This window comes from Hypanus sabinus, chromosome 1 (assembly GCF_030144855.1).
Source record: "Hypanus sabinus isolate sHypSab1 chromosome 1, sHypSab1.hap1, whole genome shotgun sequence".
Taxonomy (NCBI): Eukaryota; Metazoa; Chordata; class Chondrichthyes; order Myliobatiformes; family Dasyatidae; genus Hypanus; species Hypanus sabinus.
Window position 1 is genome coordinate 101,422,592 of NC_082706.1, and position 15,355 is coordinate 101,437,946.

Below are 15,355 nucleotides of genomic sequence, written 5' to 3' on the forward strand. Positions count from 1 at the left end.
AGCAATCGCATCATTCTCTCATTTCTGAACATTGAATAAAAGTTGACGGTCAACTATAAAATAGTCGATTGTCAAATATTTATTATGAACATGTGAAAAAAAAGGAGTATTCTCTGTCACTAGCGTGCATATGCCTCCAGATCGCAATTAAACCATAATCAATTAAAAAGGAATTAATAAGTGATGCAGAACGATTAGGGAGTTGATATTGGATGATGACTTATCCATTAAGGGAATTAGACAATTATTAAGATCACTACCCATTAATAACATATATTCATTTAAATCAGGTAATAACACAAAAACAGTTTTAAAAAATGGGGGATCATCAACATTTGGTCCATAAATATTAACCAAAACCATTTTTCTATTACAAATTGTTCCTTTAACAATCAGAAATCTACCATTGATATCAGTTATAATATCCTCCTGGTTAAAAGGAATATTGGAATCAATAAAAATAGAAACACCTCTAGTTTTACTCTGGGAATTTGCATTAAACTGAGGACCCTTTCAAAATTTAAAAAATTGATTTTTATCACATAACCTGATATGCGTCTCTTGAGCAAAAATTATATCAGGCTGGAATCGGTTAATAACTTTAAATGTTTTCTTACGCTTAACAGGATGATTCCAACCGCGAACATTCCAAGTTAACACATTTAGCTGTTTAGATATCATCATGGAACTTTGTGTCTAAAAACAATAGTTAGACGCATGTCAGGATAGGATAGTCGAAAATGGCGGAGATGAACAACAATAAAAATAATTGGCTCCGGGATTCCATAATGGGGGAAAAAAAAGAAAAAAAATCCCACCCAAACTACAAAGCCCAGAAACAAGTCGATATCAATCGACGCAAGCCCCAAGAAAAGCATCGATGTGAATGAAAATGCAAACTCCGCCTACCCAAGTAAAAAAAAATCTGTCTCCCTCTACCAAACATAAAACTCATTACAGTTGACATATATCTCAATATAATTAACTTGGAAGGAAAGTGCTTTTTTTTGTATAACCAAACGACCTTCAATTGAAAGTAACCTTCACAACATTAGATAAGGGAAGAAAAACACATCCAAAACAATTCTTGAAATATTTGCACAGAAGAAAAACAATTGCCATCTTTAAATTGTCCGGTCTATCTTTAAAACATAAAGAAATCCAAATAATTACTTAAAAAAAATCTTTACAAAAGCATACGAAACAAAAAAAAAAGATTAATTCAGTTAAATGCTGCAGAAAAAAATTCTAAATGGTTCAAACTTATTACAGACTATCAACAGTTCTCCCTTAATGTCTTCTGAAATTGAAGCCATCGAAACCAGTCTTTTTCAGAGATTAAAATGTATTTTAAAGACTTCTGTAACCATCAAATCTTCCAATCTCATCATTCTTTACACTGCAATACAATCAAACTACTATAAATCATTCAAGCTTCAGATTCATCATCCGATGCGTCGGATAAAGAATTAATAAAACTCAATGCATCAAGTGGATCATCAAAGAAATGAAAACCAGACTTTTTAACAAAGAGTCTCAATTTCGCTGGATATTGAAGGAATGGAAAAAGCTTTTTTTCAAATGCTGAGTTCATAGCATTTGCAACTCCAGCATGCTTTTTAACAATTTCTTGTGGAAAATCTTCATAGAAACAAATGTCTGAATTCTGATATTGAAAGTGTTTTTTTTCTCGCAAGAATAATACGGTCTTTATCTCTGAAATGGAGAAAATGGACCACAATATGTCTGTTTTTACACTGATCCAAAAATTTTAAAGTGCCAACTCTGTGAGTCATTTCGATATCTAAAGGCTGTAACCAAACCTCCGGAAATAAAGACTGAAACATTTTTGCAGAATAATCCAGTGTGTTGGCCGATTCTGATTTCTCTTTTAATCCAACAATTCAAATATTGTTCTGATGTGATTGAGCTTTGAGATCAATGATCCATTGTTGGGCTTTTTCCAAACGTGAAGAAAGGTCCACAGTATTTCGACTAACTTCTTTAAGATCAAGGCTCAAAGAGTCGACTTTTCCTTCAAATTTCTCTTTTAGTTGAGTTATCTCAATTCTGATATTGCTGATTTGAGATTCTAGTCGCTTTACCGGGGGGAGGGGGGGGGGGTTCCTCTGAGAATTCGTTAGTTTTCTTGGGCTTCCCATTGCTCGGGTCCAGATTTCTTTTGGAGCTTCTGAGAGTGGCCATAATTATATCTGATCCGACTGAATAAAGTTGAAACTTCAAAGTTTAAATCGGAAAAGGGAGAGATTAAAGGCGGACAAGAAGCGACTGGTCTTACATGTCCTAAACCAGGAGGCGGAGTTCAACGTCAGCAACACCAAGGAATTGATAGTCAATTTGAGGAAGAAGAAATTGGGAGAGCGTACACCATCCCCACTGAGGGGTCGGTAATGGAAAGGGTGAGCAGTTCAAGTTCCTGAGTCAACATCTTGGAGGATCTATCCTGTGCCCAAAACATATAGAAGGCACAAACAGCTCTACTTTGTCAAGAGTTTGAGGAGATTTGGCACACCACGGAAGACTAACTAACCCCTATGGATGCACAAACAAGACGCTGGAAATCCAAGCAACACACACAAAATGTTGGAAGAACTCAGCAGGCCTTGCAGCATCTACGGAAAACAGTCAACAGTCGACATTTCAGTCCTGATGAAGGGTCTTGGCCTGAAAGCGTTCAGGCTGGTTACATCATGTAATGTTCTGGAAGCTCCAATGCACAGGATTGCAAAAGGCTGCAGAGTTATATACTCAGCTAGCTCCGTCCCCACCAAAGAACATTTTCAAGAGGTATTAGCTCAAGAAGGCAGGATTCATCATTCAGAACCCTCACTATCCTTTTCTCATTACTACCATCAGGGAGGAAGTAAAGAAGCCCAAAGACCCACAGTCAATGATATATAAACAGCTTCTTTCTCTCCATCATCCTTTTTTGGATTATTTATTCACTTTTGTAATTTATTCATACATATTTTAATGACTTTGCACTGTAATGCTGTCACAAAACAACATATTTCACACATCATACATCACTAATAATAAATGTGATTACAATTCTCAATGAGAAGAACATAGTATTTTGAAAATTAAACTAATTGTGCTGATTTGACATTCTGGGGTAATTTTATACAATTAACTTGAAAACTGGATCACTATATTTAGTACTGGTACATATTGCTTTGAAATTAGCATTTGAGCTTACATGATGAAAATCAATTATTATATGCAAGTTTCCTTTTTATCTATAAAAAGATAGTGAAGTAAACTTGCACAGGTCATTTAAAATCAAAATGATATCGTAACACTTGTAAAAATAAAAAGTACTCAGATTCAACATTAAATTTCTGATCTGTTCATGAGACTATGGGAAAAGCAAAACTACTGTGGGAATGTTACTCAAGTAAAATAGGAAGCTTTTTTATGGTTTGAATCCAGGTACCTTGGACAAAGGAATGGGTTCTTTGGAATTCAGTTCTATGCCTGGTTTAGAACTCTACACTATACTCTGCATTACAGCCACTATGTGCTTAGCAAAACATCATAAAAACACAATAAAAGGTAATCTGGTCAATCAAAATTACTTAAATGCTTAACTACCTGTGAGGTTATGTTGTAGTTCACCAAATGCTGCAATAGTTCCTTGTCATGGTGGGCCAGAATGTTCTCAATCATACCCAGGAGATTTATTGGAGGATTTGGAAAATATTCAAACCAATGCTGGCACCAGTTTACTAAAAATGTAAAGTTAATAGGTGATATTGCAGTTTTACATTCAATATCAAAACCTTTGTTTAAAAAATGATGCAACTAATCAAAAGTGTTTCCTCTTCTACTTACCTATAACAGTAGCGACAACTTCAAATCCAATCAATTGGTTATTCTGAAAGAGTTTTACAAATGGGAATGCGAGTAGTGGAAGATAAGAGACCTCACTAAAGATGGTTGACCAATGAGCCATAGCCGACAATATCCTGATGAACAAAAACAGTGTAATAAATTAAAATAATAATTTTATTTCCTTCCAACTGAATCTCTCTGCAATGCACATGGTCTCTGAAACTCAATCATCTCTATATTACCATTCCAAAAGAGATTAAACCTCCTCCTAATCTATGATAATGATCAAATTAATTCAGACTATAAAGAACAGTTCAACTTTTCATGAAAAGGTTATGCAATTTTTCATAATAAGTAAGAGCCCAAATCAAATCTAACTGTAATACTACTGCAATTACCCTAATTTAAATCTTATCAATGGGTAAGAAGTGATTGCATGGGGAGAAATTAATCTCAAGTACTAAATAATTACATCAGTTAAACTCACCGTCACTGAAAGGCCAGACTCATGTACTGCCTTGGAGCTAGATTTCTTTCCCAAAGCATCCACTCTCATTAGAGATGGAATTTCACCACCCATAAACTGGCAGTGGGTTGCTTCAGGAATTGGAATCCCTAACACAGTTCATAACCTTGGAAAGGAACAATTTGAGCACTTGAATTGATGTTACGTTTTCTAAATTGCTCTCATTCATTATCTGACTGAGAAACTATCCATCCAGTTCAATCTGAAATAATGCTCCCTCAACTTTTGGTGCATAAAGTGCTCCCCATAGTTCACTTCATCTGCCCAATATTGTGATGCATTAGACTCATTATTTTACTTCTATTCAGATATACACAACTGTATCCAGCATTTATCAATTATCTAGTTACTATAAATCAACAATTATTGGGATGGCCTCAGATAACTTATTTAATGCTGACCTACTGTAGTTATTTTATAATTGTACAAATAGGAAGCATATTTCATTATGGATTAATTATTTCATATAAACAAAATGGTCAAATTTCTCCACTGAAAAGAATTTTCATGCAGTAACTACAAAGTCAGGAAAGGGAGCAAATTAGCCAGATGTTGGTGCTCCCTTCTTAAGTCAATGCTGGTGATTAATGGTGCAGCCATACAGTGCTAGAGAGGAAATTCTGAAGTTGCAACAGAGAGACAGTGAATGCTGGAAGAACACTCAGCATTTCAGGCAGCATCTGCAAGAAGAGAAAAAGAGGTAATGCTTTCATCAGCAATGGGAAAAGTTTAAACTGAGCATGGTGTAGAGAACAAAGGGATGACTATGGTAGCATGACAAAGAGAGATTAAATGTAAAAACAAAATATTAAGACCAAAAGATAGAGGAGCAAGATGAGGCCATTTGGCCTATCGAGTCTGCACTGCCATTTGATCAGGGCTGATCCATTTTCCCCCTCAGCCCCAATCTACTGCCTTCTCCCCATATCCTTTCATGCCCTGACCAATCAAGAATCTATCAACCTCTGCCTTAAGTATATACCCTATCCCCGCTATATGCGTCTTCATACAATGCGGATTCACAGTTATGCAAGGGACCTATTTCTACCAATATCTCCTTTTATGTCTCTAAAACTCAGTTATGTAAGGAGCACTGCTTTCCTGTCAATACAAGTCACAAGCGCACATCTCACAGTCTCACCCCCGCCAGTCTCGCATTGGCTTTGGCAACATGTGGATGTGCGATCTTGCACTCTTAAACTTTTGTTGGTTTTACCTACAGTGCAGTGATTTTGTGCTTGAAATATTTAACTATGCCTCCTAAGCGTCTGATGTCAAGTCCTGGACCATCAGCCAAGCGGCAGAGAACTGCTTTAACTCTTGAAAAAAAGTTGGAAATTATAAACAGGGCGGCATGGGTGAAGCTAACACAGCTCTGGGATGCTACTTCGGCCTGGGTGAGTCCACAATCAGAAACATAAAGAAAAATGCTGAGAAAATAAAAAGTGCAGTGGTTGATTCACCACAAGTGTCTTCAAAGATTGTTACCAAAGTGCGTAACCCGATTATGACAAAAATGGAGAAAATGTTGAGTTTGTACATTGAGCATGAAACAAAGAAAAAAACAACACTTAGTTCCGATCAACTTTGTGTGAAAGCTTGGGAAATTTATGGTCGCCTTTGTTCAGAGGCTAGTGAGGAAGTGTCGAGCGATATTGTCAGCTTTAATGCAAGTAGGGGAGTTGTTTTCTAAGTTTGCTAATCATCACAGGCTTCACAACTTAGCTGTGTGTGGTGAGCAAGATAGTGCTGACCACAAAGCAGCTGGCTATGATAGCTGAGTTAGGCATCACACCAAAGCAGGTGTTTAATGCGGATGAGACCGGGCTTTTTTGGAAGCGTATGCGGAAACGCACTTACATAAGTAAGGATGAAAAAACTGCGGCAGGTTTCAATGTAGCAAAGGATAGATTGACTTTGCTTATGTGTTCTAATGCCAAAGGAGACTGTAAGATGAAGCCTCTCTTAGTTTACCATTCACTAAACCCTGGTGTTCTTTAGGGTTTGAGTACTGTACACCCTAGTATTTTAACTTTCTATGATTTAATACGTTGAATTTTTGCTTAAATTGAGGAAATATAATACGAATGTTGCCTTGTGGTACTGCTTGTGTGTCGTATTAGTATTGGTATGAAAATGTGAATAAATTACAGGTGAAACATATTTAGGAAGCCCTCTGGAACGCATCCCTATTTTCTCCATTTAAATAATTATTCACATTATGTGTTGACTGTGAGAAACGTATCCCCCCTTATATAACGAGGATAGGGTGTACATAAAGACTTAGCCTCCACAGCCACCCGTGGCAAAGAATTCCACAGATTCACTATTCTGTGGCTAAAGAAATTCCTTTTTATCTCCATTCTAAAAGGACATCCCTCTATTCTGAGGCAGCATCCTTTGGTCCCAGATTCTCCCTCACAGGAAACATCCTCTTCACATCCACTCTATAAAGGCCTTTCAACATGCGATAGGTTTCAATAAGGTCATCCCTCATTCTTCTGAATTCCAGTGAATACAGGACCAGAGCCAGCAAAAGTTCTTTATATGACAAGCCGTTTAATCCTGGAATCATTTTCGTGAGGCTCCTTTGAACCCTCTCCAGTGATAGCACATCCAACTGCTGACAGCATGGAGGAGAAAGAAGATTGTGGAAAAAACAAGCAAAAATAATGCTAGAACTGAAAGACAATAAAAACTTTTCAGTTGCTGAAAATCTAAAAAACAGTTAAGGCACTACAATTTGGAAGTGAAAAAATGAGTGAACATTATACTGTATGTTGCTGGCATTTCATCAGAGGTAGCCAGTCACAAACAGAGAAGGCTGGTTACCTGAAGGTGTTGAATTCAATACAACTTATGAGATGTGGCATGTCAACACAGAAGACTAGATCCTGATTTTTGGGCTCACATGTATGTTGTCTGAGTATTCCCAAGACATCTTTTTTCAATGGTCCAGCATCCGCAAATTTTTTGTCTTTTGATTACTTGTCAGCGTTACGGAATGGCTTAGACCATGAGACATAGAAGCAGCATTCGAACATTCAGTCTATCAAGTCTGCTCCGCCATTCTGTCATGGATGGTTTATTTTCCTCTCAATATCAATTCTTCTGCCTTCTACCCATAACCTTGCACACCCTGACTAATCAAGAATATATCAACCTCTGCTTTAAATAAACCCAATAACATGGCCTTCATAGCCATCTGTGGCAATGAATTACACAGATTCAATACCCACTGGCTGAAGAAATTCCCCATCACTGTTCTAAATGAATGTCCCTCTCTTCTGAGGCTGTGCCCACTGGTTCTAGACTCACCCATTGTAGGGAAAAGTCTTTTCCACATCCCCTCTATCTAGGCCTTTCAATATTTGATCGGTTTCGATGGGAACCCCCCCCCCCCCCCCCCACCCCCAATTCTTCTAAACTCCAGCATGTACAGGCCCAGAACACCAAACACTCCACAGATGTTAAGTTGCAAATTTCTGGAATCATTCTCATGAACCTCCTCTCGATCCTCTCCAATGCTAACACATCTTTTCTTAAATAAGGGGCCCAAAACTCCAAATACAGTCTGACCAATGCCTTCGAAATCTTCAGCATTACATCTTTGCTCTTATATTCTAGTCCTCTCAAAATGAATGCTAACATTGCATTTCTGCAGCATTTTTCAATCCTGTGAGTGGCTCCTCCATACCAGACGGTGATGCAACCAGTAAAAAATGCTTTCCATTATATATCTGTAGAAATTTGCGAGTGTTTTTGGTGGCATACCAATTCTCCTCAAACTCCTAATGAAACACAGCCACTGTCATTCCTTCTTTGCAATTGTATCAATATGTTGGGCCTAGGGTAGATCCTCAGAGATGTTGACACTCAGGAACGTGAAACTGGTCATTTCTGATCCCTCAATGAGGATTGATGTGAGTTCTCTCAACTCTCCCCTCCTGAAATCCACAATCAGTTCCTTGGTCTTACTGATGGTGAACGCAAGGTTGCTGCTGTGACATGACTCAACCAGCTGATCTATCTCACTCCTGTGCATCTCATCACAATCTGAAATTCTACCAACAATAACCGTGTCATCAACAAATTTATAAATGCAATTTGAGCTGTACCTGGCCACACAATCATGGATGTACCTAGTAGAGCAGTGGGCTAAGCAAACATCCTAGAGGTGTGACAATATTAATTGTCAGTGAGAAGGAATTCAAGGATCCAGTTGAAGAGGGAGGTACAGAGGCCCAGGTTTTGGAGCCTGTTGATTAGAACTGAGGGTATGTAATCAATCAACTGCAGCCTGATGTAGGTATGGCTATTGTCTAGGTGATCCAAGGCTGAGTGGAGAGCCAGTGAAATTATATCTGCTATAGACCTATTGTGGAGAGAGGCAAATTATAGCTAGTCTAGGTCCTTGCTTATGCAGGAGTTGATTCCAGCCATGAGCAACCTCCCAAAGCACTTTAGCACAGTGGGTATGAGTGCTGCTGGGCAATAGTTATTAAGCCAGCTCACCGTGCTCTTCTTGGGCACAGGTATGATTATTCCCTTTTGAAGCTGGTGGGAACCTCCAATTGCAGCAATGAGAAATTGCAGATGTATTTGAACACTCCTGTCAGTTGGTTGGCACAGGTTTTCAGAGCCCTACCAGGTACACCATCAGGACCCGATGCTTTGCTAGGGTTCACACACTTGATAGATGTTCTGATGTCGACCTCCAAGACAGAGATCACAGGGACTACAGATGCTGCATGGTTTCACACGGGCGTAGTTTTATTCTCCATTTCAAAGCGTGCATAAAAGATATTGAGCTAATCTGGGAGTGAAGTATCAAAGCTATTCATGATGTTAGGTTTCGCTTTGTAGGAAATAATGGCTTACAAACCCTGCAGAGCTGATATGCATCTGATTCCATCTCTACCCTCAATCAGAATTGTTTTTTCACCCTTAAAATAGCCTTTTGTAGGTCATACCAGGACTTCTTATTTAGTTCTAGATCACTGGTCTTGAATGCCACAGATCTAGCTCACAATAGAATACAAATCTACTGGTTTACACCACGGCTTTTGGTTAGGGTACGTTTGGTATATTCCTGAAGGCACACACTCACCCACACAGGTCTTGCTGAAGTCGGTGATAACTGTGGTGTATTCATTCACACTCGAAGATGAATCCTTGAATATTGTCCAGTCCACCGACTCAAAGTAGTTCTGTAACTGCTCCTCTGCTTCCCTTGACCATACCTTCTTGGTCCTCCCCACCAATGCTACAATCTTTAGTCACTGGGAGTAAAAGTACAGCCAGAGAATTGGACTTTCCAAAGTGTGGGATGGCTCTGTAAGCGTTTTTGATGGTGGTATAACAATGGTCAAATGTGTTGGCTTCTCTGGTTGCACTGGTGACATGTTAGTTACAGCTGTTCGGAGACTTCTTCAAGCTGGCCTGGTTCAAATCTCCCACAATGATAGGGAAGGCATCAGGGTGTGTAGTTTCATGCCTGATTATGTTGCTGAGCTCCTCCAGTGCCTGGCTGATGTTGGCCTGAGGTGGAATGTACACCATTACCAGAATGATGTCAGAAAACACCTTCAGCAGATAAAATGGATGAAACTGGACCGCTAAATGTTCCTGATTGGGTTACAACGATTGGTTGATATATTAGAAATGAGCTAAGGGGTTAAAAAATTTAAAACCAATGGGCTTATTGTCACAATGAAATTTTTACATTGAAAACTAGCAGGGCAATAAAATGTTGAGGAAGGCTGGTAGGTATTAAATACTGGATCATAGGACTCTCACATCAGAACCTGCCTAAGCAATCAGTGTTTAAATTTCTGTCCCATCTAACCAGAAACCTTTTTAATAATACATTTATCAATTCTATTTCTTCCTAGAATTAGCAACTCATTTACATCAGATAATTGAAGGGTTTCAACCACCGGCTCATAATGAAGGGTTTTGGCCCAAAACGTCGTCACTACCTCCTCCCATGGATGCTGTTTGGCCTGCTGAGTTCTGCCAGCATTTTGTGTTTTTATTTATTTACAGCATCTGCAGATTCACTTGTGTTACATCAGATAATTGTTCAGAATCAAGCAATATATACAAAAAAGGCATTGCTGAAAGACACTAAATGTTTTTAAATGCATTTGTAAAATAGTTACATCTAAAGAAAAAGCAAGTTTAAAACACACCGTTGAAGAACTCTGAGAAGTTTTCGACTTTTGATGGGATATTTTTCGTGTATTCCCAGGTAGGCAGGATGTGTGCCCTTGTCAGTAAGGCTACTGAAGGATGCATGGTTCTCAGGCAGCTGCAGCAGACCACGCCAAATAAACATCCTGCAATGTGAAGTCAAAGATATAAAAGGACTTCGTCTTCCTCTGTACAAAACAACAGCATGAATACAGAAACAGACTGGCTCAAAGGAGGCCTTAATGGTATTAATGTTCCCCTCAAGCCCTCTCCCATTCCTGTTCATTCCATTGCACCAATAGAACCATCTTTAGTGTTAGATTGGAGAGGCTTTGTCTCAACAAGCCTGTGCAAAGTATGTTTCTGGTAAGCTTCTTCATCTGCTGTGCAGTGACAATGGTCCCAAGGGCTTTGTTGTTTATTTGTTTAAGATGTGACCTCCAGCCTCCTGGATAACCACATCTGCACCAAGTGCACCGAGCTGAGCTCACAGTGAATGTGTTAAGGAACTGAAGCTGCAGCTTGGTAACCACTGGCTCATAAGGGAAAATGAAAATGGATAAATGGGAGCTATGGGGAAGTAGTCACCTAAGCTGCAAGAGGCAGGTTCCTGGGTGACTGTCAGGACAGGAAAAGGAAATGGGCAACCAGAGGTGGACAGAGCAAACTTGCAGTCAGTCGGATGAGTTGCAGTGTAACATAGGGACAAAGCTGAAAAGGGTGATGAATATAGGATGGAAGTTGTTATATTTGAATGCACACAGTATACAGAATAAGGTAGGTGATGTTGAAGTGTAGTTACAGATCGGCAGGGATGATGTTGTGGGCGTCGCCAAGTTGTAACTGCAAGGAGATTACAGTTAGGTGCTTAACATCCATGGATACAAATTGTATTGAAAGGACAGGCAAGTAGTAAGAGGGGGTGGGGTTGCTCTGCAGTAAAAAAAATAATAAATCAAATCCTTAGGAAGCAGTGACATAGGATCAGAAGGTGTAGAATCCTTGTAAGTAGAGTTAAGAAACTGCAAAGGTAAAAAGACGCTGATGAGAGTTACATGCAGGCCTCTGAACAGTAGCCAGGATGTGAGCTACAAATGACAATGGAAGATGGAAAAGGCAAGTCAAAAGGGCAACGTTACAATAGTCATTAGGGATTACAAAATGCAGGTAGATTGAGAAAATCAGTTTGGTGCTGGAACGCAAGAAAGAGAATTTGTAGAATGCCTACGAGAAGGCTTTTTTGAGCAGCTTGTGGTTGAACCCACTAGGGGAAAGGCATTGTGTGTTGTGTAATGAACTGGATTTGATTAGAGAGTTTAAGATAAAGGTACACTTAGAAGGCAATGATTTTAACATGATAGAATTCACCCTGCAATTTGAGAGGGAGAAGCTACAGTCAGAAGTATTAGTTTTATAGTGGAGTAAAGGGAATTATAGAGGCACGAAAGAGGAGCTGGCCAAAGATAATTAGCAGGCGACACAATCAGAGACGACGGAAGAACTGAAATGGCTGGAGTTCCTGGGAGCAATTCAGAAGGCGCAGGATAGATACATCTCAAAGAAGTAATATTCTAAAGACAGAATGACGCAACCGTGGCTGATAAGAGAAGTCAAAGGCAAAAAAAATGCAAAACAGAGGGCACATAATAGATCAAAAATTAGTGGAAAATTAGAGGATTGGGAAGCTTTTAAAAAGCAACAGAAGACACAAAAAAAAAATCATAGAGAAAAGATGTAATATGAAGGTAAGTAGCCAATAATACCAAAGAGGATACTGAAAGTTTTTCAGATATATAAAGCGTAATTCCGAGGCAAGAGTAGATATCGGACTGCTGGAAAATGATAATGGAGAGGTAGTAATGGGAGAGAAGGAAAAGGCAGATGAACTGAATAAGTATTTTGCATCAAGTCTTCTCTGTGGAAGACACTAGTAGTCTGCTGGATGTTCAAGAATGGCCTCTGCTACTCTTGAACATCCAGTATACTGCTATTACTGGGACGCTGAAGGGTCTGAAGGTAGTTATGTCACCTGGACCAATGCACTGTGCTGCAGGGTACTGAGAGAGGTAGCTGAAGAGATTGTGGAGGCATTGTAATGATCTTTCAAGACTCAGTAGATTCTGGAATGGTTCAGGATGAGAAAATTGCAAAGGGAGGGAGGCAGAAGAAAGGAATTTATAGGCCAGTCAGCCTGACCTCAGTGGTCTTGGAGTACTTGGAAGGATATGAAAAAATAGGTTATAGTCAGCATGATTTCCTTAAGGGAAAATCTTACCTGATAAATCTGTTGGATTTCTTTGAGGAAATAACAAGCAGGATAGAGAAAGGAGAACCAGTGGATGTTGTGTACTTGGACTTTCAGAAGACCTTTGATAAGGTGCCACATGAAGCTGCTTAACAAGATAAGAGCCCATAGTATTAATGGAAAGATGCTAGCATGGATAGAGGCTTGGCTGATTGATTGGAGACAAAGAGTGGGAACAAAGGGAGCCTTTTCTGGTTGGCTACCAGTGAGAAGTGGTTTCTCGCAGGGGTCAGTGTGGGGACCGCTTCTTTTCATGCTATACGTCAATGACCTGGATGATGGAATTGATGGACTTGTGACCAAGTATGTGGACATTATGAAGATAGGTGGAGGGGCAAGTCATGTTGAAGAAGCAGGGAGTCTGAGGAAGGAATCAGACAGATTAGGAGAACGGGCAAAGAAGTTACAGATTGAATAAAGTGTCGGGAAGTATATGGTCATGTACTTTGGTAGAAGGAATAAAGTGTAGACTACACTTTTTCTACACGAGGAGAAAATTCAAAAATCTGACATGCAAAGGGACTTGGGATTAACTTGCAGGTTGAATCAGTGGTGAGCAAGGACTCACCACTGTTAGCATTCAGTTCAAGAGGACTAGAATATAAAAGCTAGGACGTAATCCTTATAAAGCCACAGCTGAAGCCTCACTTAACAGTACTGTGAGCAGTTTTGGGCTCCTTATCTAAGAAAAGATGTGCTGACATTGGAAACGGTTCAGAGGAGGTCACATGAATGATTCCAGGAATGAAACAATTATCATATGAGGAGTGTTTGGTGGTTCTGGGCCTGTATGTGGGAGTTTAGAAGAATGTAAGGAGGACCTTGTTGAAACCTATTGAATATTGATAGAGTAGATGTGGAGAAAATGCTTTCAATAATGGGAGAGTCCAGGACCAGAGTGCAAGACCTCAGACTAGAGGATGACCATTTAGAACTGAGATGAGGAGGAATTTCTTTGGCCAGAGGTTGATAGGTTCCTGATTATTCAGGACATGAAAAGTTATGGAGAGAATGAGAGCAAAACATGGATTAGTTATAAAGAAATGGCAGAGCAGACTCAATAGGCTGAATGACCTAATTCTGCTCTTGTGGTCTTCTCTAAAGTATAAAAACAGCAAACACTAGAAATACTCAGCAGGTCAGGTTGTATCTGTGTGAAGAGAAACAGAATTAACATTCCATGATCTGCTGAGTATTTCCTGCATTATCAGTTTGTATTTTTAGATGTCCAGAATCTGCTGCTGTTTTTTGATTTTCAAAACCTTCAATGTATTCCCTTATATGCTTAATCAGCTCCCACTTCAATACAACTATATCATGGGCCTCAATTACTCCTTGCTATATTATGTCCCAATATTACCACTCTCTTGGTAAAGAAGTTTCTCCCAAACTCCCTTGTGACATCATTAATGAATTGTATTTTGTTAACAATTTTTCCTTATGCACCCTGTAAATATAATAATTTGTGAAAGTGCAAGTTACATGATAGCCTCCAGTCATGGGTCTGTTGGCATGGGTAATTATTTAAAGCAAAAGTAGCGTCATACAGAACAAAGAGGTGTGAATTTGACTGTCAGTGTTTGCTACCAGCTCATCTCAGCTACAGGGCAATAGTAGAGGGGCTAAAATAGCCCTAAACCTCTACTCAAGAAAGAGAAGAAAACAAAATATCAACTCACTAAGTTCCCACTATATCCCTAATTTCTGAGGGAAATTGAGCTTAAGTATAGTAATTTCACAATAATTGGGCAGAGACAGTTGTGATATTTCTGCGAACATACAAACATGGTCCATTTTACAGAAGATTACATCTGTGCCCCAACTTAGTGCTGAACATGGGAAGAAGGTGGAGGAATACCGTGGAAGTGTTAAGGCGAAACTGGCAGAGAACATCAAAACTCCTCCAGTCCAACATATATGTACAATTATTACAGCCTGATAAGTATTTTTAGATGAGCTAGTTGCAAATATTAAATCAAGTTATAGGCAATTCAGTAGCACACCTGTACTTTTCTGGGTATTCCCCGAATTCTTTCAGCAGAGCCCGTAACCGCTTTTTATTAAGACCCGCTGGAAGCACATTCTAGAGTAAGAAATCACCAATTACTTCCAAGTTTAAAAAAAGAAAATATGTCAATACTTCATTGTTAACTATTCATTACGAAGAAAACTCAGGTTCACAAGTATCAGATTTAACTAACATGCAAGAAGTTGTAAGTCAACATTCCCAGATGGCTTAGTGCAGGCTGGTTTTCTCTTTGACAGTGACTTATACAATTCATAAATATTCTGGATTAAGTACTTGATATATAGTTAATTTTGGCAGGGCAATATTCATCCACACTCTACTACGTGTAAGTATTTTAACAAGTAAAGGAAAAGTACCTGCATTTATATGAGGTCAGGACGTCACAAAGTCCTTTTTCAAAAATAGACACTGCTCTAACACAGGAAAATTAGCAACAAACTACATA

General features: G+C 39.0%; 1 protein-coding gene across 1 annotated transcript in view; it reads right to left on the reverse strand.

Moving 5' to 3' along the window:
* Nucleotides 1-15,355, reverse strand: part of tbc1d31 (TBC1 domain family, member 31) — a 94,983-nt gene that overhangs the window by 38,576 nt on the left and 41,052 nt on the right. The window contains exons 9-12 of the mRNA XM_059973011.1: nucleotides 14,885-14,964; nucleotides 10,576-10,722; nucleotides 3,856-3,989; nucleotides 3,616-3,749 (exon numbers count right to left, since the gene is read on the reverse strand). Coding sequence (XP_059828994.1) covers nucleotides 3,616-3,749; nucleotides 3,856-3,989; nucleotides 10,576-10,722; nucleotides 14,885-14,964 — 495 coding nt within the window. The remainder of the gene's footprint in view (nucleotides 1-3,615; nucleotides 3,750-3,855; nucleotides 3,990-10,575; nucleotides 10,723-14,884; nucleotides 14,965-15,355) is intronic.